Below are 23,120 nucleotides of genomic sequence, written 5' to 3' on the forward strand. Positions count from 1 at the left end.
GAATTGGTGAAAATAGCCCTTAAGGTTTTTAACGCCTGAGAAGAGGAAGCTGAGTCTTCCCGGCAGACTTGACTGCTGCAGAAGGCTATGCTGCAAGCTCACACCTTGGCAGCTGCCCTGTGGCCATTGGCACTACAGGGAAGTCCACAGGGCTCCATTCTGCTGGAGACTAGCCAAAGTCAACTCCGCTGGGGGCCTGCTTTAAATGCATCCAGGAAGGTCACCGATCCTGATGCTGCCCAAACCCTGGGCTGCCAGCAAGTCCATGTCCTGTCTGCCAGCAGACTGGCCACTGGAAGTCAGAATGTGCCCGTGTAATCATGTCCTCTATGCCACACCACGGAGGCCCAGCCTCACCAGCACAGGCATCTGAGACTCTTCCAACCTTTGAGCTCCCTAGCCTGGTGAAGGCTGATAGCACCCAGACTCAGAGATACCATCACCCTCGCGGAGCCTAGGGTAACACACCAGGTAGTGGGTAAGTCTGTCACCTTCTGATGGGCCCTTTTAATGGCCTATATCCATTCTGTCCTCTGGAAGGAATGGGGCTTCCTCGTTACCAAGGGCACTCCCATAGTCAATGGACCCCTTATAGCCAAGCTCTTGGAGGCCCTCAGCTCTATGCCAAGGTAGCCATAATTCACTATTGGGGGCCCTCCAAGGACCCCAGTGGCCTTAAGCAATGCAGGGCTGACTCAGTAGCTTAGGGACTAAGTCTCCAGCTTCACTGGATCTACAGGACATATTTTGTTTCTGACACCCTCCTATCAGCCCTGTTATTAACCAGAGGAGAGGGTCAAACTCCTGAATAAAGGGGCCACACAGACAAAAGACAGGTGGTTCTACTTTAATAACCACCTCATCCTCCCCCAGGATCAGAAACTCTCCATCATTTCAGACATCCACCAAACCTTACATATAGACCCCAAGGCTTTGTTCCACTTCTTAGAGCCCCTATTTGATGTGGTGGCTCAGGTACTCCTGGACCACATCATCCCTGGTTCGGCATTCCACAGACCATCCAAACAGACAGTGAGCCAGCTTTAACTTCCAGGGTCATCGAACTCATCTCTGAAGCCCTCAACATCTCCTGGAAACTCCACATCCCCTACCACCACAATTCTTGGGAAAGGTTGAGAGGGCCAATAGACTCATCAAACAACAACTCACCAATCTCTCTATTGAACTCAGATTGCCCACACCCACTTCCTGGTCACCCCACACTTTCCTACAAGCCTAAGCCCTTTTGAGTTCCTTTATGGAAGGCCATTCCTCCTCAACACCACCTCCGAGCCTAGATCCCTCCACTCGCAGGGTACCTACCCCGTCTTTCCCTCCTATGGTCCCCTCCTACGGTCCCTTCGTTGTTCACATGCTGACAGATATCTCCCTGCCCACATGCCGACACACCCAACTGCTCCTAAGCCCACCTCACTTCTTCCCAGGGGACTCCTCAAGCAGTTATCTTCTAAATCTCTAGAGCCCCAATGTTTAGGACCCTACACTGTGATCCTCACCACCCCTTCAGTTACCAAGCTCCTGGGATATCAGTGCTGATACCACCTCTATAGGCTCAACACCCACCCAGGATAAACTGTCTTCCCAGCACCTGGACCCTGAACCCTCCAGTTTTCCAGAATGTCTCAATGAGTGGCCGGGGTGGTCAAGCCCTTGTGTCTTTCTCATTCACCTTTGTCTCTTCTGTCTTCTGGGCTATATTTTTTTCCCTCAAAATGTCCATGCCTTTTAACCCAAAGCTATAACCTTTGCTGTGACACCAAGGTGTAAATCTGTTTTAGCTGTTTTGCAGACATTTGCGTGTTCTTGGAGACAGAGTGCTGCTACTGTATCAGTGAATCTGGTCTGGTGGAAACTAATATTGAGTCATTCCACAAATCACCTGAAGAACTTTGCCAATACAACCAGGGCACATCTCCCTTCCATTCTTTCTGGGAGTCCTCACTCTTTTCCTAGCTAACCCCACTCACAGGGCCAGCGGTGATCTGTCCATTTTTTTCTCCTAGCAACCTGCCTATTCCTCCTGGAATGGATTCATGAGGTCTCCAGGGTGGCAGTTAACCAAATGCTTCTTCACCCATACCTCCCACTGAGCATGAGCCCACCAACTCCTGACTCCCCGTCTCCATGGTGTCCCTTGCCAACAGCAAGTAGCCAGATTTGAACCGGTGCCCATATACCAAAAAAGGTAGGGATGTTCAGTAGGAATCTCCAGCTCACCCCTGCATGACTCAGAAAGCCCCATTCCTCTCTCTCTAGACCCTGCCCACTCAGAGAATCTCTGAATAAAGGAAAGACACCAAAAAGCCCAGTTCCGCATTCTTGGCAGCTACTAGTTTCCTCCCCTGAAGATGCCAGCTGCCCAAGTCCCTGCCTAAAGCATTCAGCTTTTGACCTAGGCATAAACTTAGCTTGTGTCTGACACGTCATCACCCCTCACCTACAGGCTATATAATCTTGCTTTAGTTCAGGTGTGACTTCTCCAGCCTCAATCTCTGGAACTGGAGAACCCACCCAGGAGTTGCTTTGCTCAAGTAAACTTGTTTTTACTTTTTCAGTTTGGTTTGATCTGGCTTACTGTTTCAGTGGAGAAACCTATTATTGAGTTACAGAAAACCTAGGGAGTGTTGTGGGCAGGGTGTTAAAAGGCTACAATGTTTCTGAGCTGGTAGAGAAATGTGACAAGTGAAGTCTGTCTTTCAGAAATATGTGGTGGCTACAACTGTAACTCAGTGGTAAAAAGCGCTTGCCCAGCATCCTGAGACCCTGAGTTTCAACCCAAAAAAGGGGGTGGTTGCTTGTTTTTTTTCTTTTTCTTCCTTGTTTGTTTGCTTGCTTGCTTGCTTGCTTGCTTGCTGGTTGGCTTGTTTGTTTAAGATAAAGTCTCACTATGCAGCCCTAGCTAGCCTGGAACTCACTAAGTAGATTCTCTATACACACTCAAGAAGTAGATCAGGCTTTCCTCCCACTTGAGGTGATCTTCCCGCCTCCATTCTCCCAAGCACTGAGATTACAACCGTGAGCCACCATGTCTGATTGTCTTTCTTTTGTGGAAGAAAGGCATAGTGCTTTGAAAAACCCTGCAAAGTACTATGCTGAAAGATTTTTTAACTACATGTTTATGTGTATGCATCTGTGCACATGAATGCAGGTGCCTGCCAGAATAGGAAGCTGGACCCTCTGGAGCTAGAGTTACAGGCAGTGTAATTACTGGGAACCAAACTCAGATCCTCTGGAAGAACGGTACTCGATTTTAACTACTAAGCCATTTCCCCAGCCCCATGTTGTTAAATGTTCTATTACAGCAGGAAAAAATGAAATTGAGACTAACATCTGTAGAGTAGACGTTGCTGTGTAGACACTAACATCTACCTGTAGAGTACACGTTGCTGTGTAGACACTAACATCTACCTGTAGAGTAGACATTGCTGTGTAGACACTAACATCTACCTGTAGAGTAGACGTTGCTGTGTAGACACTAACATCTACCTGTAGAGTAGACGTTGCTGTGTAGACAATATCGCACCAGATACCTCAGCACAAATGGAGGTTGTTTATACAACTTAAAGTATTATGGGGTAGGTAATAAGAAGATGGCTCAGTGACTAACATGTTCCATGCACACGCATGTACGTACACATGCACACACATGAACACACACACACACGCACCTGCAAGAACCTGAGTCCATAACCCAGAACCCATGTTGAAAGCCACGTGCAGTGGTGTAATAATATTACAGTGCCTGTAATCCTGAGGCTCAGAAGGCAGGAGGCCACCCACAGGCCAGCCAGTCCAGACAAATTGGCTTGCTCAGGGTACAGTGCAAGACCCTGTTTCAAAAAATAAGGTGGCCAGTGACTGAGAAAGATGACTTGCATGGAGCTCCAGAGCCAACGTGCGGAGACATGCCCCCAGGCACACACACAAGAACATGCAGACACGCACATGCCATAAAAAAAAAGCATGACGACCAAACAGCTTAAACACTGAATAAACAGTGGATTATACCCCACCAAACAAAACGAAACTCAGTGAGTTCATGCTTCCATGTGTAATTAATACACAGCTAAGTAAGAGCAAAGGAACGCTTCAGAGAGGAAGCACAGGCGAAACCTCAGGGCCCGAATTCTGAAATATGATCCTGAGTCTGGCGCATGCGAGCCAGGAGCCACCTGTGAGAAATCGTCAACAAACATTTAATTTGTGTTAAATTACTAAACTTTCAGATAGTTCATTCCCAGCAAGAAAAAACTTTGAAACAAACAAGATTACCTAGCAGCTGGGTGGTGGTGGCGGTGACAGCAGCAGCTTAGCACACCTTTAACCCCAGCACCCTGGAGACAGAGGCGGACGGATCTCTGTGAGTTCGAGGCCAGCTTGGTCTACAGAGTGAGTCCCAGGACGCCCAGGGCTTCATAAAGAAACCCTGTCTCAATACACACACACACACACACACACACACACACACACACACACACACACATATTACCTAGCAAAGCTAAGCCTGGAGTGGAAGAGCACACGACAATCGAACACCCAGGAGGCTGAAGCAGGAGGACCGCAAGTTCGAAGCCAGCCTGAGCGCGAAAATAACTAATATGAGAACAAATCACAAGCACGTGGGGATGAAAGGGAAAAGCTCCAGCAAGCCTCGCAAGCTATGCTGTCCCACAGAGCAGGCACCAGACGCATGTGACACCTGTAAAAGGCCTCTGAGTCCTAAGACTTAGAAGAAGAGATAGAGAGAAACTTCCAGCAAGGGCTTTTATAAGGATTCTGTGCATTCACACTATCTGTAATTGCAAATAATACATCACCTAGCTCAAACAGAGTATGCTGCCAAAATTAATTGTGTCTGCTTCATTTTCTTCTGTAATGCAGCCATGGAGAATGTTCAACTATTTATATTGTTGAATTATATTTCTCTTCTACCGCTGTGTCCTGGAGGATGGGAATCTGAAAGATTTCTTTAGAAAAAAAAATAAACAGGAAACAGATCTGACAGAATTTTTTTCCATTTTTATGAACCAAAGCGATATATACGTTTCCACAGACCTACACTCCAACTATCTTCAAAAGACAGAAATGAAGTAAAGTATCGGCCCGTGAGCTTATTCTGTAGCTTGCACCAAGTGTAAAAGCTGTGACACCTTGGGGTTGCCATTTCAGTTCGGTTCAGTGTAGTTTCCTTTCAAAGTAGGAGCTTCATGAAAAGAGGTGTTCTGGGTGAATGATCCAATAATCCTATTATTCTTATTTTACAAATGAGATCTGAAGCCCTGGATCACCCAAGTCTCAGTTGGCAGCCTGACTCTTGGGTCCCGGCATTAGACCCTGTTCTGGATGGTCTCGGTATGCTTAGCAGTTTATATCTCTTGTATTGATGGCTATTGTCAGAGTTTTGTTTGGTTGGTCTGTTTGTGAATAGCCCCAATTCCTTAATCATAGGGGTTTAAAATCTCAGTCATCTTGGAGTCCTTGCTTTCCTCAGCCCCTGGGTGGATCCTGGTACCTATACAAGCCATCCCCCAGGAGGGGGCAACCCTGAGCAAGTCGGGTCTCTAGCTAACAGGACCACAAAAGCAGGATGCTCGGGCACACTTCCTTTAATCTCAGCACCCGGAGGCAGAGGCAGGTGGATCTCTATGAGTTCAAGGCCATCGTGGTCTACAGAGGGAGGGAGTTACAGGACTGTTACACAAAGAAATCCTGTCTTTAAAAAGAGAGAGCGCCCACAAAGCGGACACACCAAGCGGCGTGGCTGAAAGAGCCTTTCTCCTACAGTGGATGTGGGCGTTATAAGACAGCAGCCACCACAGTGTGCCACACCAGAATCCAGAAGGAAAAGCTGAACTGTGGAGAGCCTTGCCCCAACACACCAGCCGGTTCCTGAGAAGTACTTAGATTCCATTGCTTTAGGATACATTTTCGGGGCTGGCTATTTTGTCAGACCAGGGAATGGCGGAAACAATGTACTTCCTTTCCACACTGGTCTGACACGCAGGCCACCTCTCAGCGCCACCAGCTTTACAAAGACTGAGGAGGGGTGGGCATGTGGGCTCTGATTTCTACCCAAGTGACATCAGGCAAGGAGAGAGAGGAAAGCAGCTGGCGATCCACAGTAAATGACTCCCTTACGCTGGGTAACAGGAGGACGAGCGCTGGCAGTTCCACACGGGCTCGCTAGAAAGCTCATTTCTCAGTCATACTTGTTTTGTTACTTTTTGGGGGGTGTAGCTTTTAGTCAGCTCTCACCTTTGAAGGGTTCCCCATGAGAGCAAAGGGGGAGGAATTGCATGCTTGGGTCGCACATGGGTTCCAGTCCCGGAACCAGAAAAGATACAGAAGCCAGCAGTGAGAGGAACAGAAGCAGAGATCTCTCAGCCCCTCTAGCTCCTACTGGATATGGGGAGAGCCTCAGGCACTGTGTAGAGAGACACACTCAAGGCCTGCCACTAATCTCATGAGTCCTTATTAAAAGGTCAGCTTTAAATGCTTAATGTCATTTATTGCTTTTGCTGTCTTCTCTTTAAATTTAAAAATAATTGGAATTTTCTAGGAACTTACTAAGTGCTAGCAAAAATACTTGGAAAAATACTTGGAATTTCCTAGGAACTTACTAAGTGCTAGCTTCGGACTTATTTGAAAGTCAAAAGATTTTACAATAACTTGGGTCCCCCAACCAATAAAGGGAGGGGTGGGGCAGGGAAGCAGGAGAGATGGGAAATAATAGCCCCTTTCTCTGTCGTTGCTAGGTTGAGAGTGAAGAGATGGTATTTGCAAACCTTTGGGAGCATTGCTTTCCTCTTTAGGTCAGGTTTCACTCAGACGTGGGAAATGACTAGTGAATGGCGGTACGCACTCACTACTGAATGGCGGTACACTCGCAGTCCTGAGGATGCGCTCTCTTACGTAAGGTCCTTTCTAACTCGTTCTTCCAGACAACTGTAACCTCCGATCGCTTTCGCATCTGACCAGAGAGAGGCCATCTCAGAGCCTTCGGGACTGCTGCCTCTGCCCCTCAGCAGCCAGCACCTCAAAAGAAGCCTTGTTTGCTGACTTCACACTTGGCACGACCGAAAAAAAAAAAAAAGCCATTTGATTTACAAATAGAGTCGAAGCTATTTTTAAGTTGTGTAATAAACATCCACAAGAACGAACCTTTCCTTAACTTTTGAAACATGCTCTGTAAGACATCTGCTGCCTGACGCCTGTCCTCACCAAGTGGCCCTGGAGAATCGTTGACCAGAAAGAGTAGTGTACATTTGGAAATAAAACTAGGTCCAGAAATACTCTCTATGAGAAAAAAAGGATTTTTCCCCCATATGTCTACCCAACTTAATATCTGAAGCTTAATATCTTTGGCAGCCCTGCTAAGCAGTCATGTGCAAAAATAAACTTTGGTTTCACCCCACTATTAATATGTTTTACCTCTTTACCAGTTATTCAATATCCTCTATTTATGTAGAAATTATTCCATCTCCAGATGAACTGCAAAAGATAAACAACTATCCACCACAAATATGTGAAAAATATAACTTTAAAATACGGTGTTTCTTTTTAACAGTTAACTGTCATTTTAGCAAAAAAAGAAAAGAAAAAAACTAATTAGTTGAGTCCATACAGAAATTACAAGTATTTCACAATCTCTTTTAAACCTTCCTTTGGACTCTTTCATATTCCTGTTGTTTTTTCCTGCCTCCCCTTGCTTATAAATATTTCACTAAATATGGCATTCGAACATAATGCTTCATTCCGTGTATATGGCTCAGAGAAATTAGGTTAAGCAGAAACTAAAGTAAGAAAACTGTAAACTAAGGCTCACCACAAACATAAAAGCAAGAGTCGGCCCAGGTTCTTGACTTTAAAATGTCCAAGAGTGCTTGCTATGGCAAGGCAGGCAATCTACAGCCTGCAGACCAAACTTAGCCCATGCTTTTTATGTACTTTATGAACTAAGAATGGCTTTTCATTTATAAACAGATGGGGAAGAACAATTTTTCACTGTGCATCATCAGCATACAGACTCTGAAGTTCATTTCTCTCCAGCTGCTGCGAAGCTATAAGGTAGTGTCAAGTAAGGGCAGCAAAGACAAAAGCCTACAGCAAAACCTGCATTTACCTCTGCAGGAAAAGTCTGTCACCCCCCCCCCCCATGGTGCGCTGTGGGGAGACTCCCTCCTCCTCCCTCAAGGAACAAGATTGAATGTCCACTAAAGCCAACAACAGAGAGGCCATGATTTTGCTCAGGAGTAGGGAGGAACCTCCATGTCTGCCACTGGTAAATGCCAAAGGAAAGACAGCTAATGTCTTTGAAATGTTACTTTATACCAGGTATTGTGATCAGGGCTTGAAAGCAATGTATTGGCAACAACAAAAAAGAAGCGAGTGAAATTAAACTCAAAAACAAGTCTTATTTAACCCAAAATGTTCAAAATACTATCGTTAAACACATAAGAAAAGAATGAGTTTATTGCTTTTTTGGTACCAATATTCAAAATCCAGTGTGTACTTTATAGCCATAGCTCACCTAAAGTCATACAAGCCTCAATCCACATGCTCAAAAACTACACGTGAGATTAAGCCTCGTGGCACATGTTTTAATTCCAATTCCAGTACTCAGGAGGTAGAAGTACGTAAATCTCTATGAATTCGAGGCCAAGCATAATCTACATAGCAAGCAAACGAGGTCAGTTCCTTGGCCATCCCCTGTGGTCGGTTTGGTGACTACCCTGGTTGCCATGGAGAACCTTCATCCAGTGACTGATGGAGGCAGATTCAGAGACCCAAGGCAAAACATTGAACCAAGCTCCAGGAGTTCTGCTGAGAGAGAAGGGACTATAGGAGCCAGGGAGTCAGGGACATGGGAGGAAAACCCACAGAAATGGCTAGCATGGCTCATGAGAACTCACAGAATCTGAACCAACAACCAGGGAGCCTGCATGGGACTGATTAATATATATGACAGTTGAATAGCTTGGTCTATTTGTGGGATTTCTGGCAAACGGGAGCAGGGACTGTCCCTGGGGCATCAGCTGGTTCTTGGGAACCTATGCCTCAAGCTGGATTGCCTTGCCCAGCCTGAGTACAGGGAGAGGTGCCTGGTCTCATGGCAGCTTGATGTGCCAGGCTTTGCTGAAGCCCATGGGAGGCCTGCCCCTTCCTGAGCAAATATGAGGAGGGGTAGGTTGGGGATGAGGCAGAGGAGAGGTGGGAGGAGGGAGTGGGAGGAGAGGAAGGAGGAGAGGCTGCAGTAGGAATGTAAAAATTAACTAATTAAATTAAAAAGAAAAAGAAAAAAACAAATAAAAAGAGTTCTGTTTCAATACAGCTTTGGTACTCCCATTTTGACCCGCTGTGCCTAATAGGATAGCACAGACCCAAGTATTTCAGAAACAGTCGTTACAACATAATCTCATAGAGTTTGGCACACAATAAATATAAAGAATGCCTTCTTTCTAGTCCTTAAGATGATATTTAACACATTTCAACAGAGTAATGCTAAACGATTCTGCAGCTATACTTTCATAAACATAAATCCCTAACTGTGCTTGCTGCAAGGAAGCTACGGGGTATTCTTAGAAAACATTCCTCTTCACTTATGCCTCCTTCTTCACCACTCAGTCTGGTTTTTAGACTTCAGTTCATGAATCATTTCCTCCAAACCCAAAGCCCCACAGATCTGCCCACATGTTACCCATTGCTATTCCCCGACTAGATCTTGGAGCTAGTTCAGCCAGGGCCTTGGAGGCAAACCAAGGCAACACACAAATACAGGTCCTATGAGCTTTCCCTTCTATGTGGGACGCTCCATAGATGACATAAAAGAAGGAAACCACTTAGAGAAAGGAGACAGAGACAACCAGGAGGGATGGGAACGAGGGAAGGGAGAGCAAACATGACAGGTGCACATGAGAATGTCGTCATGAAATACATCACTTTTGCACACACAACACACACTAATAATCTAAAGAAAGTCGATTCCAAGAACTTTTCTATGAAAAGTAAAGGGTAGAAAAGAGAGCAAGACTGGGACCCACCACAATCCTCCACCTCAAGCCCCGTCATGCACCTTTGTAAGACTGCTGTCTTGACCTAGACCCAAAATATGGTGAGTCAGAACACCATCTCATACACTAGCCACCATGGCGGGAATAAACTCAGCTCATCCCCTTACACCTGTAAGGACGCACACCTCCATCACAAACAGCCCTCTCTCTCTCTCTCTCTCTCTCTCTCTCTCTCTCTCTCTCTCTCTGAGACAGGGTTTCCCTGTGTAGCCCTGGCCATCCTGGAACTCACTCTATAGACCAGGCTGGCCTCAAACTCACAGAGATCTGCCTGCCTCTTCCTCCTGAGTGTTGGGATTAAAGGCATGTGCCACCACCGCCTGGTCAGCCCTCTCTATTTTGCTCTTGCATGCACACACACACATACACACAAGACCCAGACCTTTTGTTCCAACAGTGGTCAACCACCAGGGTTCAACACTTGTTTTACTTTTTGACATTCCTCTCCTTTGCCCCACCTAGAAGAAGGTAGCCAGATCTACACAGTTTAGAGGAAGGTTATAGCTATGCCAAAGTCTTCCTCAAATTCCACGTTAATCTTATTCTTCGCTCTTACCCGTACTCTTGTCTTGTCTTTCATCACATGAGGAAGTGGCACTGGGGAGGGTCAGACACCTGTATGTCTCAATGCTCAGAAAAGAGAGACGGGAGAATCACAAGCTTGAGGCCAGTCTTGGCTACATAATGAGACTCCGTGTCAAAAAGAACAACAATAAACTTTCTGCCTAGAACTTTCCTTTCTCCCCTGGCTTTCTGAGGCTCACACTGTCTTCCACGTCCCCCACTCCTGTCTGCCTATGCCTGCCATTGGCTTGTTTCCTCACCCAGGCTCCTGCCATCATCTGTATTCTTATAAATCGTCTCCCTTGTGCAGCTCAGGTAGTCTTGCCATCTTAAGTACTATCATTCCCTATGAAAACAAGGCCTTAAATTTTCCCTCAGCTATAATTTCAAAACCATCTGTCAGATGCCTCCACCTAGGTGCCTCCCCGGACTCCCTCTCGCAGACTCCCGAAGAAAAGCCGAAGCATGTATTCAGTAACCACAGAGCCGCTACCTGCCTCTCGGAGACTGCCCCTCCCACTGCCGTCCTGGAAACCAGCTCATCCCTCCTGCACAGCCTCCCTCCTCTAACGCGCGTGGAATGATGGCTCCCGCCAAACACCAAGCACCTCCTCGTCAAGGAGGGGGGTCGTGAACGGGCGCCTGGAGCCCCTATAAAAGTAGAAGGTACCGCATGGTGCCGAGTCAAAGAGGAGAAGCGCTGTTTGTAAACCGCGTGGAATTTCATCTGCATACACGGGAAGGAATGTATCTCCCTATCCGGGTACAGACAGTGTGTGAGACTAGAACTGGCCCAATCTTTCAAGCCACACATTTTCTTTAACGTAATAGGTACATTAAAGTTATACACATTTGTGAAACGCAATGTGAAGTTTCAATGCATATATAGATTGTGTGAATTTTAAATCATAAATCACACATTTAACAATTCTTTATAATTTAAACTTTCTAAATTACCTTGTAGCTTTTTTTTTTTTTTACAGTTTTTTGGGGGAGTTAGATTTCAAGACAAGGTTTCTCTGTGTAGCTCTGGTTATCCTAGAACTCACTCTGTAGACCAGGTTGACCTCAAACTCAGAGATTGGCCTGTCTGCCTCCCACGTGCTGGGATTAAAGGTGTGTGCCACCAGCACCCAAATATTTTTACATTTTTTAATTATGTGTGTGTGCGCGCATGCCACAGAGCATGTATGAAGATCAGAAGACACCACTGTCCACACAGATCTTTCTTTCTCATGTGTGGGTGGGTCCTAAGGACTAAACTAAGGATTTCAGGCTGGGTGGCAAGTGTTTTTACCTGCTCAACCATCTAACTGGCACCTCGTGTAGCTTTTTGATGTGCAATCCATTATGCTACCTGTAGTCACTCCCGCTCCTAAGAAAGAACACCCAGGGCTTCTCCCTCCCATGTCTCTAAAATGTAGTACCCATGCACACCAACCTCTGCGCTCTTTAGGGGAGGGGAGAGTTTGTGTTCTTTCTGTGTTTGTGTTGCTTGGTTTGGCTTGTTTGTTTTGCTTTTTGGGTTTTCTGAGACAGGGTTTCTCTATGTAGCCCTGGCTGTCAGGAAACCTGATCTGTGCACCAGATAGCCTCAAACATTGAGATCCGCCTGTCTCTGCCTCCCAACGGCTGGGATTAAAGGCCACCACTGCCTGGCCAGTTTGGTTTCTTGAAACCAAGTCTCATTCTGTAAGCCAGGCTAGACTCAAACTCATGGCAATCCCCCTGCCTCAGACTCCCAAATTCTGGGATTATGGGTACGAGCCACGACACTCACTCCGCTTTACACTTTGAGTTTCAAGTATTATTCTTCTGGCTTCTCCACTGTTATCCTTCCTCTTATTGCTCACCCCTCATTCATCCGTGGAATATTAGATTAATGAAGAGAAACGTCTTTGAGAACATGACAAGTTTTAGCATTGCAAAGCCTACTTAACAGAACATAAAGGCTCCACAGCAACCCATCCCAAATTCTTACAGGATCTGCCTTCTATTTCCACCACAGCCCTTCCGTGAGTCATGGGGACAGTGACTCATTTGGTGTTAGATGAGCAATGCATGTTTAACTTGAAGTTTAAAGAATTAGTATGTTTACTGTCAACTTCATTCAATCACTGATTCACAAATCCCAAACATGTTATTTCACTGCTGAAAATTAACACCAATGCTTAAGGTTGGGGGATACTTGAAAAGCAAGCATAGAAATTCAGGAAGGGCCCTTCTCTCAGAGGGTGAGTCATCAAGCTTGCCAGGACTTGCCTCTCGCTGGCAGACTTTCCAAAGTTTGGTCAAGTACAATTTGGGAGACACTAGCAGGTAGGTGTTCTCATTTAATGTCACTAAGAATCAACTGTGATGATGGTAGAAGAGACTTAGGTACCTGGACCTTAGCAATGTCTGAAAGGTGGCTTTCAGAAAATGAAAGTGCACTTTGTAAGTGCAATTCGCCCCTTGAGAAACACGGCGATGGAATTTAGATCTCAGATATGCCCTGACCGATTCTCCCGCTATTTCTCCGCAGTCCATCAAGAGCGACTCCACACTGAACCAGAACAGGACACTGCACAGCTCTCAGGGGTTTTTAAGATTCACTAGCCTTTTTTTCCCTTCCATATCAGAAGAATCAACATCTGTAAACATAGCCTAGTTCTCAGACACAGCTTCCGCACACGTTAGGAAAGTTTGCTAGAAGACAGCAGAAAGAACACTGGGCTGAAGATCTGGAGAAGGAGGATCCATTTCCAGCTTTGCCAGCAACAAGCAATTAGGCTTTGGGCAGGGCCCCAGACACCAAGCCCCTCCTTAGTCATAAATTAGGCAATTGAGTTGACTTAACTCCGACATCCCCTTCCAGGTCCAAACCTCTACAGCGGTCAATCGTAAATTCAGAGAGAAGGTGGCATTTCTTCTTACAATTCTTTTGTGATTGTTGTTGTCGTTTTTGTTTTGTTTGGGGACAGAGTCTCCTGTATGTAGCCCAGGCTGGCCTCAAATTCCACCTTTCTGCTTCAGCCCTTTAAGTATTGGGATGGCAGGTGTGTAGCACCAGGCCTAATCCCTCTTGCAGTGCTTTAGATCCATGTTAGGCCTCTGTAAATGTGAGTCTTGGGGCTAGAGAGATGGCTCAGCGGTTGAGAGCACTCACTGCTCTTCCAGAGGACCCAGGTTCAAATACATACCAGCACCCACATGACAGCTCACAACTGTCTATAACTCTAGGGTGTAACACCCTCACACAAAATATACATGCAGGCAAAACACTGATACAAATAATAAATCACTTAAAAGCATTAAACTTGATTTTAAAAAGGTGAATCTTGTCCACTGCAAGCAAATCTGAAGAAGTTTTAGAGGAAAGCAGATACACAACGCACCCAGACAGAACTAACTTCAGATTCGGGCTTCATCATTCACTAAAGGACTTGTTTAAGTCAGGGAAACTAAACGTCCTCTCTCAGCTTCAGTCTCTAACATTAACATAATAGTGCCTGTTTCATTGGGTAGCAGAAATTAAATGCTGCGTGCTTGGCATTAGAAGCAAATCCATGCGCTGTATATCATCCCATTCCCATAACAAAGGTGCCTTTTATAGAGTTCCAAGGTCATCTCAAGAGAAGAGTAATAATCGCCTTGGACATGAATAATTGATACTCTTCCCTAATAAACATAGCTATTTCCCGCTAAGAGCTTTAAATCTTTCTTCATTTAATCCTCACAATAAGGCTATAATCATGTTAAGTCGGAAGTCACTATCAGGTGATGACACTGGAGCCCACTGCAGTCCTCATGCCCCACAGCCAAAAACAAACCACTAAACAGAATGGTCAGCACCTGCAACCATGCAGCCTGACTCCACAGCCACGCATGTCTAGGTCCTCTACCCTCCGTATCTACCCCGACTAATATCTACCCCACACAATGGCGAAGATATATCAATGAAGAACCTACACCCTTTAGAAGTAATTCTCATGTAACCACAGGTTTAGACTGAGTTCTGCTTGCAAAGTTGCCTGTAAAAACCTGTCCGGGGATCCGCCTACACACTACACTAATTAATGTACTTTCATAAAAACCACGGAACAGATCTTGATCTACACAGATGAAAGGTACCTCTGACAGCACTGTCCCCACCAAACGACCATTGTACTAGGCTGCATCATTTCTCAGCTAATACCTTACATGGAAGGGAAATTTTAATATTTCAAATTCTGTATTTTAAATACTAAACCCTTGCTCACAGAGTCCAGAAGAGGGTGTGAGGTGCCCTGGAACTAGAATTACAGACAATTATGAGCTACCCAATGTGGGCGGTACTGGGTACAGAACTCAGGTCCTCTGCAAAAGCAGCAAGTGCTTTTAACTGCTGAGCCATCTCTCCAGCCCCAGAGGTTTCCTTAGTAAACATAAATAAATAAATAAACAGAGTCTATTAACTTACCAAGAGCTTAATACAAAATCAAAAACCAAGTTATCAGAGGACATAGATGTGGAGACTATTACATCTCATTATCTCAAAGGGAAGGCAAAGAACCAAGCAACACAAAATATAAACAATGTAGAGGTGGTATCACACCTTTAATCCCAGCACTCAGGAAGCAGAGGCAGGAGGATCTCCACGAGTTCAAGACCAGCCTGGTCTACATGTTGAGCTCCAGGCCAGCCAAGGATCCATAGTGAGACCCTGTCTCAAAGAGACCAAATAACTAAGCAAACAGTGCCTCCAGATAGGGAGGGACTCACTAGAGATGCCCGGGCAGGCATCATCAATTGACATCTCCAGTTCAGGCCTTTTTCTTAAACCAGGTGTATATGGAACCAGTGGCAATGAATTCTTTGACTAAGAGAAAGGTTGCTTTTTGTTATTTGAAGTAAATTTTGTTTGGGGAAAAAAAAAAACAGTGAAAGCTCCCAAACAAACTGTTCAGATTGGAGAAGGGAAAAAGAAATGTAGGTTGATTTCAAGGACATCACAAGAGGAAAGAGGAAGGCTCACTAGAGGCGCCTGGCTTCTCTCCTCTGGCAAACACAACCAGCTGAGGTTCCTTTATCTTTTGTTAATTATGTTTGTGGAACCACCTCTTGCATAAGAGGGAAAGTGAGATTATGAACCCAGCTGTATTCGCTGCAGAGATGAGGGTGATAAAGGCAAGGAACTGGATCATGTACCGAAAAGGCAGAACCCCACACAGCTTAGAAGGAACATTTTCCCAAAAGACCGCTGTTCACACATGTTATCAGACCATCCCCATAAACGTCAAACAAACACATCATCCCGTGACAAAGAGCCATACTCCTCTGCCTGTATTAGGGTATGTTCTTGTTATAGGGCTTGATGACGCATGCCCAGAAGTCTAACACTTGGAAAGCTGAAGCAGGAGGATCAGAAGTTCAATGCTAACCTCAGCTATATAATGAGTTCAAGGCCAGCCCGGGATAGATGGGACCTGTCTCAAAACAAACACACAAATTAATTAACATAAAACCCACCAAAAAAAATAAATAAAGGTAATCCCATTGTGCAATCTATCTGCTAATAATAGTAACGATAGTATTTCTGATGCAAATTAATCTATTCTTGTACTGTGGCCCACAGCCCTGGCCCAGGGAGTTTCCTAACCACTCGAAACATCGCTCTCCTTAGCTCTGCTGGAGCATAGCTCTCTACTAAAACCTTTCCGTGAGGAAACTGCTGAGCTAATTAGACTGAAAATGACCTTGCTTGGATTGTGTGATGGGAAAAAATAAAATACCGATTCTATAACGATTCAGGCCCTGCAGAAGTCCTCGTCCGTCTGCATGCTATCTCAACTGCTGCAGGCAGATAATGCAAAGGATGTGAGAAGGAGGCAGGAATGTCTTCATCCTTAAGCCCTGCCTTTACAGGAAGCATCTGCTCTGAGAACAATTGCCAGCTTCCCACCGCAGAGTGGGACTCTCCTTTCAAAGAGGGAGAGTGCCTCTAACAATGTGAGTTTCAATGGCCTCATAACCCAGCAAAAGCAAGGGGGGAAGCATTTGCACACTTTCCTTTTTAAAGATCCATTCTGGTCTAGGGTCATTCATTCTAACCTTGAACATATGAGGAATGCTCCCCAAAAATAACAATAATAATTAAAATACAAACCAAGGAATAATATAAATCCCTAGTGTAGTTGCTATTTGTTAAAAAAGGAGATAGTAATAAAGAAAAGTGTGGGAAAAAACAGGATTCTAAACTAAGAGTAGGAGAGACAGCTCAGCCGTTAAGAGAACTGGCTGCTCTTCCAGAGGACCTGGGTTCAATTCCCAGCACCCACATGGTGGCTCATACCTGTCTATAACACTTCTAGGAGATCTGATGCCCCCTTCTGGCCCCCTCAGGCACTGCATATACATAGTGCACATACCAGCAAACATACAAGCAAACACTTAATACACAAAATAAAATATAGCTAAATCTAAAAACTGAAATAAGAGCGTGTAAATGTCCAAGCATAGCTCAAATATTTGTCAAAACCATTCACGTTCTTCTGGTCCTATACATTCCAGAGAAACTGCCCTCAAAATCATAAATTCTTAATGAATAAATACTGATGGTGAAACTACTTAGGAATTATCTCCTTTGGTTTGATACTACTACCATAACCAAAGGTTTGTTCGTTTTCAGAAATGATAAGTCCAAGAGTAGAAACTAAGATCTGTCCCCACGTATGAAGGGACACGCTTTCTCTGTCTGCTTCTGTAGGGCTATTACTACTAACGCCAGGAGCTATTGTGCACCAAAAGCCTAGCAGGACCACATACAAAAAGATTTTAACTTGGTAACTGTACAAGACGCCGGTTGCATTACCTCTGTTGGCGGATGAGGAATCTGCTGCTCAGCCGTGAAGTGACCTTAGCATCATTAAAACCACAGCAGTTCTAAGAGCCAGGGTCAGCAGCAAGCTCCAGGCCTGCCACAGACCCTTTCTCAAAACAAGGTGGACAGCTCCTTAGCCATGACACATGGGTTGTCCTCTGGCCTCCACATGTTCATGCACACGTGTGAACTCACACACACATATGAAACAGTCCAGCCCCAGCACAGAGAACCCTCTTCCAAATTCCCAGCTTCAGTTCCCCTATTCAGCCTATCACTTTCTGTAGAGAGAGAGTCACAGACACGCAAACTTGTCTCTCACGTGGTGATGTCTTCCTATATTGGTAAAGAATACATCTTTATATAAAGAACTATGTGGAATCCCATCTACCCTGCATTATATATTCTTACATGATTTAAAAATAAACAAATAACTCCACAATAGAGGAACTTACACCTCAGTTTCTGATATACCTACACTTTTAGTTAACAGTGTTTATATGTGGGTACCCGAGTATGGCTTATTAGAGCTCATTACCGTTACTGACAATGCTTTATGAATTTGCACTCACTGGGCACATAGTGCTCTTGCAACCAGGAAAAATATAATAAATACCCATTTTAAGGGAAGAAGGATGTTTTGTATGTTAATTAATAATCCCTAGATTTAATTTCCCCTTAATCCTGGGAGAAAAAAAAAAAGACACTCCTGGGCCCATTATAATCCTGAACCAGATATGAATTCAAATCTGACACAAAAATGTTGGCTCTTTTTATAAATAGTTGATACTTTTTTACATGGCCCCCTTCCCCTTCCCACACACTCACATCATTTTTAAGTTATTGGGGGTTCTTTGCTCAATAAAACTGGGTCTACCATTCCAAAAACGGGACTGTGATGTCCTTCTTTTCCTTCCCACTGGCCTGTTTAGTAAAATCCACCTCACCCACTAAGCTTGACATTCCGTGAGACGAGCGTTTAGCTCTGCCCATGGCTCTTGCGGCAAACTCTTGCCTACATTTCCCAGGCTCCTTGCAGTCTGTCTGTCCACGAGCAGCAGTGGCAAGTTTTCAGGCCTGGCCCACAAACACCTTCCACGTGGAAAACTTCGGACGCTCTTTCTGAAGTCTCGGGAGAGATGTGACACAGCCACCCGTGGGAAGAACCCGGGTCTTTGTCCAATTGGTAGCACGAACACTCAGGGACAATTCAGACTTCGCGGGTTCGGGAATCAGAGGAGCACTCTGGAGGTCACTGAAAACCTGAGTTCTGCTACACTGCCTAACCCGCGGCTCTATTACCATAGTCCAACTACGGCTGCAAGACTGCGCAGTGCATCTTACCTCTTTCAAAGACTCCTTCTGCTTCCAGGACGGTGACCGTGGTGTTGAAAGCCTTCTTTAACACCTGAGCCTTTACAGTGGCCTGTAGGGGACCATTTTCCAGAAGCTCCACGCCAACTGTCACATTTGCTCCAGGCCTGATGGTCCCTGGGGCTGTCACCAGAAAGCGAGACCTAAAGAGTTATCAACCAAAGGAAATCAAAGCTTTTTAAATTATTAAACCTATTCATTTATTTTACAGCCCGACCACAGTTTCCGGTCCCTCCTCTCCTCCCGCACACCTCCAGTGTGTCCACTCCCTGGAAAGAGAGGTCTCCACACTACTCCTCTACAGTAAGTACAATTGAAACGGTGCCACTGCCCTTTAGTAATGCCAGGAAAAGCTACAAAAAACGTAATTCCTCAAACGGTTCAAATGCACAGGAGCCAAAGGAGAAGACAAAGCACGCAGAAGCCACTGCAGAATTCAAGTCTCCAAGTCTCCTCAGAAATGACTTCATCTTCACGTTATTAGGAAACACACACACCTGGGCATTTGCATTTTTACTGCTCAAATCGCGCTTGCCTAATCTACCCGAGAGAGGGGGAATGATTGAAATCACTATCTGAAACTAATGCCAGCAATGCAACCTCCAGGTCAGGAAGCATCTAAGTCCCCCAAAGAGACCCGGTGTGGTTATGCACACCTGCCCTTCTAACACCCTGACACTCACGGGGCTACTGAGGCAGAACTGCCCAGGGTCCCTAGACCAGCCTGTGTTACAAATGAGCCCCAGGGATAATAATTAATAATAATAATAAATAGTAATTTTCTTCTCTGAAGGTAAAAAAAACTTGAGAAATGGAGTACTTTATACTATCGAATTCTTGTTAATCATCCTATAATCTCTGATATGGCACTCTCTGGTCACCTCAGTCACACTGACAGTGTCAAAGTAGAAACATCCTGTTTAGAAAAGAAAAAGAAAAAAAAAGGTCTCTGGGGAAAAAAGAGAGACACATTATTTAGGAGCAACAAGTTGAGAGGCAAAAGGCAGAGCAACGTGGGCTAGAGCTAGGACGACTTTCTTCGGCAAGTTGTCGCAGCAGACGGACAGTTAAGAAAGCACCCTGGTGGGTCCCGCAGGCCGCGCGCTCCCACGTCCCCTGCGCCCGCGCCCTCCGGCCCGCGCTCCTACCCCGGGGCGGCCAGTGCGGTCGCGCACACGCAGAGAAAGTGGGCAGCGCTTAGGAGGCTCCGGCAGCGCATCTCGGCTTCTGCCCGCGGGGTCTGCAGCCCACCAAGTGTGAGCGCTGCGGGGTGTGGCTGGCCACCTCCTGCCTGCCTTTCTCCCCCACTGCGCACCAGGGTTTAGCAATCTGAAACGGGCGCGCCTAAAAGCAGAGAGATCTAAATTGAGACTTGATGGCTCCACCCATCCCGCGGCTTCACAATGGCGCTTCTGGCTTCTCCCGGGCTAACGCTGCCGGTCCGTGGCTGAAAAAAGCGGTCTCTGCACGCGGTGGCCACAACCTGGCCCCACCTTCCCTGCTCCCCTGGGAAAACAGAGGGCGCCCACTTCCTTGGCCACCGGGAACCAGGGACTTGTTTACTCTAGCGCTCTACCGCCGATGCCCGGAGTGAATAAACAGGCCCATCCTTGTAAGCAGCAATCCAAAGCAGCTATGTGAAGTGGAAAAAAATCAATCATTGTCCCCCAGACGATGAGTCAGAAGTTTAGGGAAATGGCAAGCGCGCGCGTGCCTGGACACACACACATACACACACACACACACACACACACACACACACACACACACACCGGCGGGTATATATTGGTAGTTACTTATATGTATAAGAACAGAGTAAAAGTTTTTTCTTAAGATAAAAATTAAGGTATACTTTTCTTGCTAAGAATATGTTATGGCTTCTCTGAGTTAAAAGAGGGCGCCTAGCCTTGAGTGTAACCCCAGCACCTAGTATTTATTTAAATAAATAAATAAAAATAAAAAACATAGTGGGGGGAACATTTAGGTGATGCCACTTGAAACTCAGAAGCAGCTGCTTAGGAAGATGCTTGTGTATTTTGTTGCTGTTGAGAAACACGTTTTCTACGGAAAGTCCTCACTAGAATCCTGAGTTTGTAACAACTTGTCAGCATACAGTTGGGATCTGGCCAGAAGGGCTGTGCTGAGAATGAAGGCGTGCAGGGGCGCCGGTCCCCCAGTAGTTACTGATCTCAGCCCAGGTTCTCTGACGCTGCTTCCCTGACACCCTATTTGGCACCATCCCTGTCTTCAGATGACTCAGGTTTCACCATGGCTACCCCATAAAAGCGGGCAACTGCCAAAGACTAGGAAAACAGGCACACGCAGTGCCTGACGACTTAAACTCTCTCATTCCAAAAAGGAACTTTAGAGGGTGACAGTTGCGTTTGGGTCAAAATGAAACCAGAGAAACTTCGACCAGAGCATGTGGCCACAGCTGTGTCCTAAAAGAAGGGAAGTGGCACCTGGACCGAGTGAGGGTTTGGAAACGCACGAACTCTTTTCCTCCCTTTCCTGTCCCGCCCTTGTTTGCCCTGCTGAATGTCTGAAGATGTTCCTGGTGCCCTGTCCTAAGAGCAGCCTATTGTTAGCGGTCGTCGCCCTGTGCAAGCAGGACTTGGGTACGGTGAGGAATGTCTGACTGTGCCCTGGGGTGCAGCTGGCTCTTGGCACAGCTGCTACTGCTGGACTGGTCTCCTCAGCTCCCTAGTACAGGGAGGAGGAGCAGGTTCAAGTGTGTACAAACAGCCAAGTTCTAAACCTGTATTTATCACACTCAAGTGTATGTGAGAATCACATCAAGATGTGGAAGTCGATTCAGCAGGTCCTAGGTAGGAACTGCGATTTATCTTTCCGTCCACAGTGGTCCACAGAGAGATTCCAGAAGGGGCAACTAGGGGCACCGTGATGAGCAAAAGAAGCCGGAGTAACTCAATTACTTCCCAAATTTGATTTCGTAGTCGTGGACAAAAAATGCAACCAGGGACTCCAGACTATAAGTGGATAATGTTGCATTCCAAGATTAATAGAACCAAAGGTTATTTCCAACTGGGCAGACTTAAGTTGCTATAAGTTCCAGGCTTTGGTCTTCATCCTCGCAATACACATTTGGTGACAGACTTAGACACATAGAAATGGAGGCATCAGGGCTGGAGAGACTGCCTGCTCCTCCAAAGGTCCTGAGTTCAATTCCCAGCAACCACATGGTGGCTCACAACCATCTGTAACAAGATCTGGTACCCTCTTCTGGCCTGCAGGCATACATGCAGACAGAATATTGTATACATAATAAATAAATATTTTTTAAAAAATCTTTAAAAAAGAAATTAAGGCATCAACTCTTTTTTTAATGAGTGCTCATTTTTTTAAAGCGGTATTCTTTTTTAAAAAAAGAAAACGGAAAAAGATTAGGAAAAGTTTCAGAAATTCAAAAACTTGGTGATAAAAAGCTGAAAAGTGAAAAAATAAAAATGTTAACAGTTGCCAGAGCACCTACAGTCCAGCACATGAGAAGAAGAAGCCCCATCCCAAAGGCAACCAGCACAGCCCTGGTGAAAAGACTGGAGCCCCTAACCAAGAGAAGCTCACCTCAAAACCAGCTGCGGGTTTCAGGGAGACATTGTTCCCCAAGTAGTTGGGTCAGGAGAACAGAGGAAACTGCCCTGAACGACTGTAGACCCTAGGACTGAAGAGCATCCCTCCAGCATGGGGATTAGCCCTTGGAAGGTCTTGAGAGCATTGGGACAGGCCCTCCACCTGCACCAAACTCAGTGCTGTGTGGGTCAGTCCCACAGTGTGAACATACTTGGGAGACAAGTCCCAGTCACAACATCAGCCACCCAAGGTGTAGAGTTAGAGGATGAGAGACCCTGCAGGGCGCACAGACTGGAACGCTAAAGAGGCCCTGATTCATAGAAGGGAAACCATGAAAGTGAACACAGCTCTGACCGACATTGGGCGTGTGTCCAACACAGATCTCACGGCAGCATACGCCATAGGAGAGGCGTGGCCACAGGTTCACCCATCCTCCCCCACCCAGAGCACATAACAGTCTCCGTGTTCTGAGGACCAGGAGCCATCCGTCTGGTCCAGGGTTTTCCCCATTTACTGCCTCTTGGCATGGTTCTCACTTGACTACATTTTAAAAACCACATGTTGGGCTTTTTTAATCCTCGTCGTATATTTATATATGATGTGTATGCACATATTTTCATGACTGGAAAATCTGTTTTCTTTCTTTTCTTTCTTCCTGT

At 45.8% G+C, this 23,120-nt stretch overlaps 1 protein-coding gene across 1 annotated transcript in view; it reads right to left on the minus strand.

Moving 5' to 3' along the window:
* Cd109 (CD109 molecule) overlaps positions 1-20,206 on the minus strand; it is a 108,632-nt gene extending 88,426 nt beyond the window's left edge. Inside the window, exons 1-2 of the mRNA XM_041679661.1 lie at positions 20,019-20,206; positions 18,841-19,013 (exon numbers count right to left, since the gene is read on the minus strand). Of these exons, the coding sequence (XP_041535595.1) occupies positions 18,841-19,013; positions 20,019-20,089 (244 nt within the window). The 5' untranslated portion in view covers positions 20,090-20,206. The remainder of the gene's footprint in view (positions 1-18,840; positions 19,014-20,018) is intronic.
* Positions 20,207-23,120: the final 2,914 nt, after the last annotated feature.

Source organism: Microtus oregoni, unplaced genomic scaffold (assembly GCF_018167655.1).
Source record: "Microtus oregoni isolate MIOR12 unplaced genomic scaffold, Mior012 000032F_ref0000030, whole genome shotgun sequence".
In the NCBI taxonomy this organism is placed as follows: Eukaryota; Metazoa; Chordata; class Mammalia; order Rodentia; family Cricetidae; genus Microtus; species Microtus oregoni.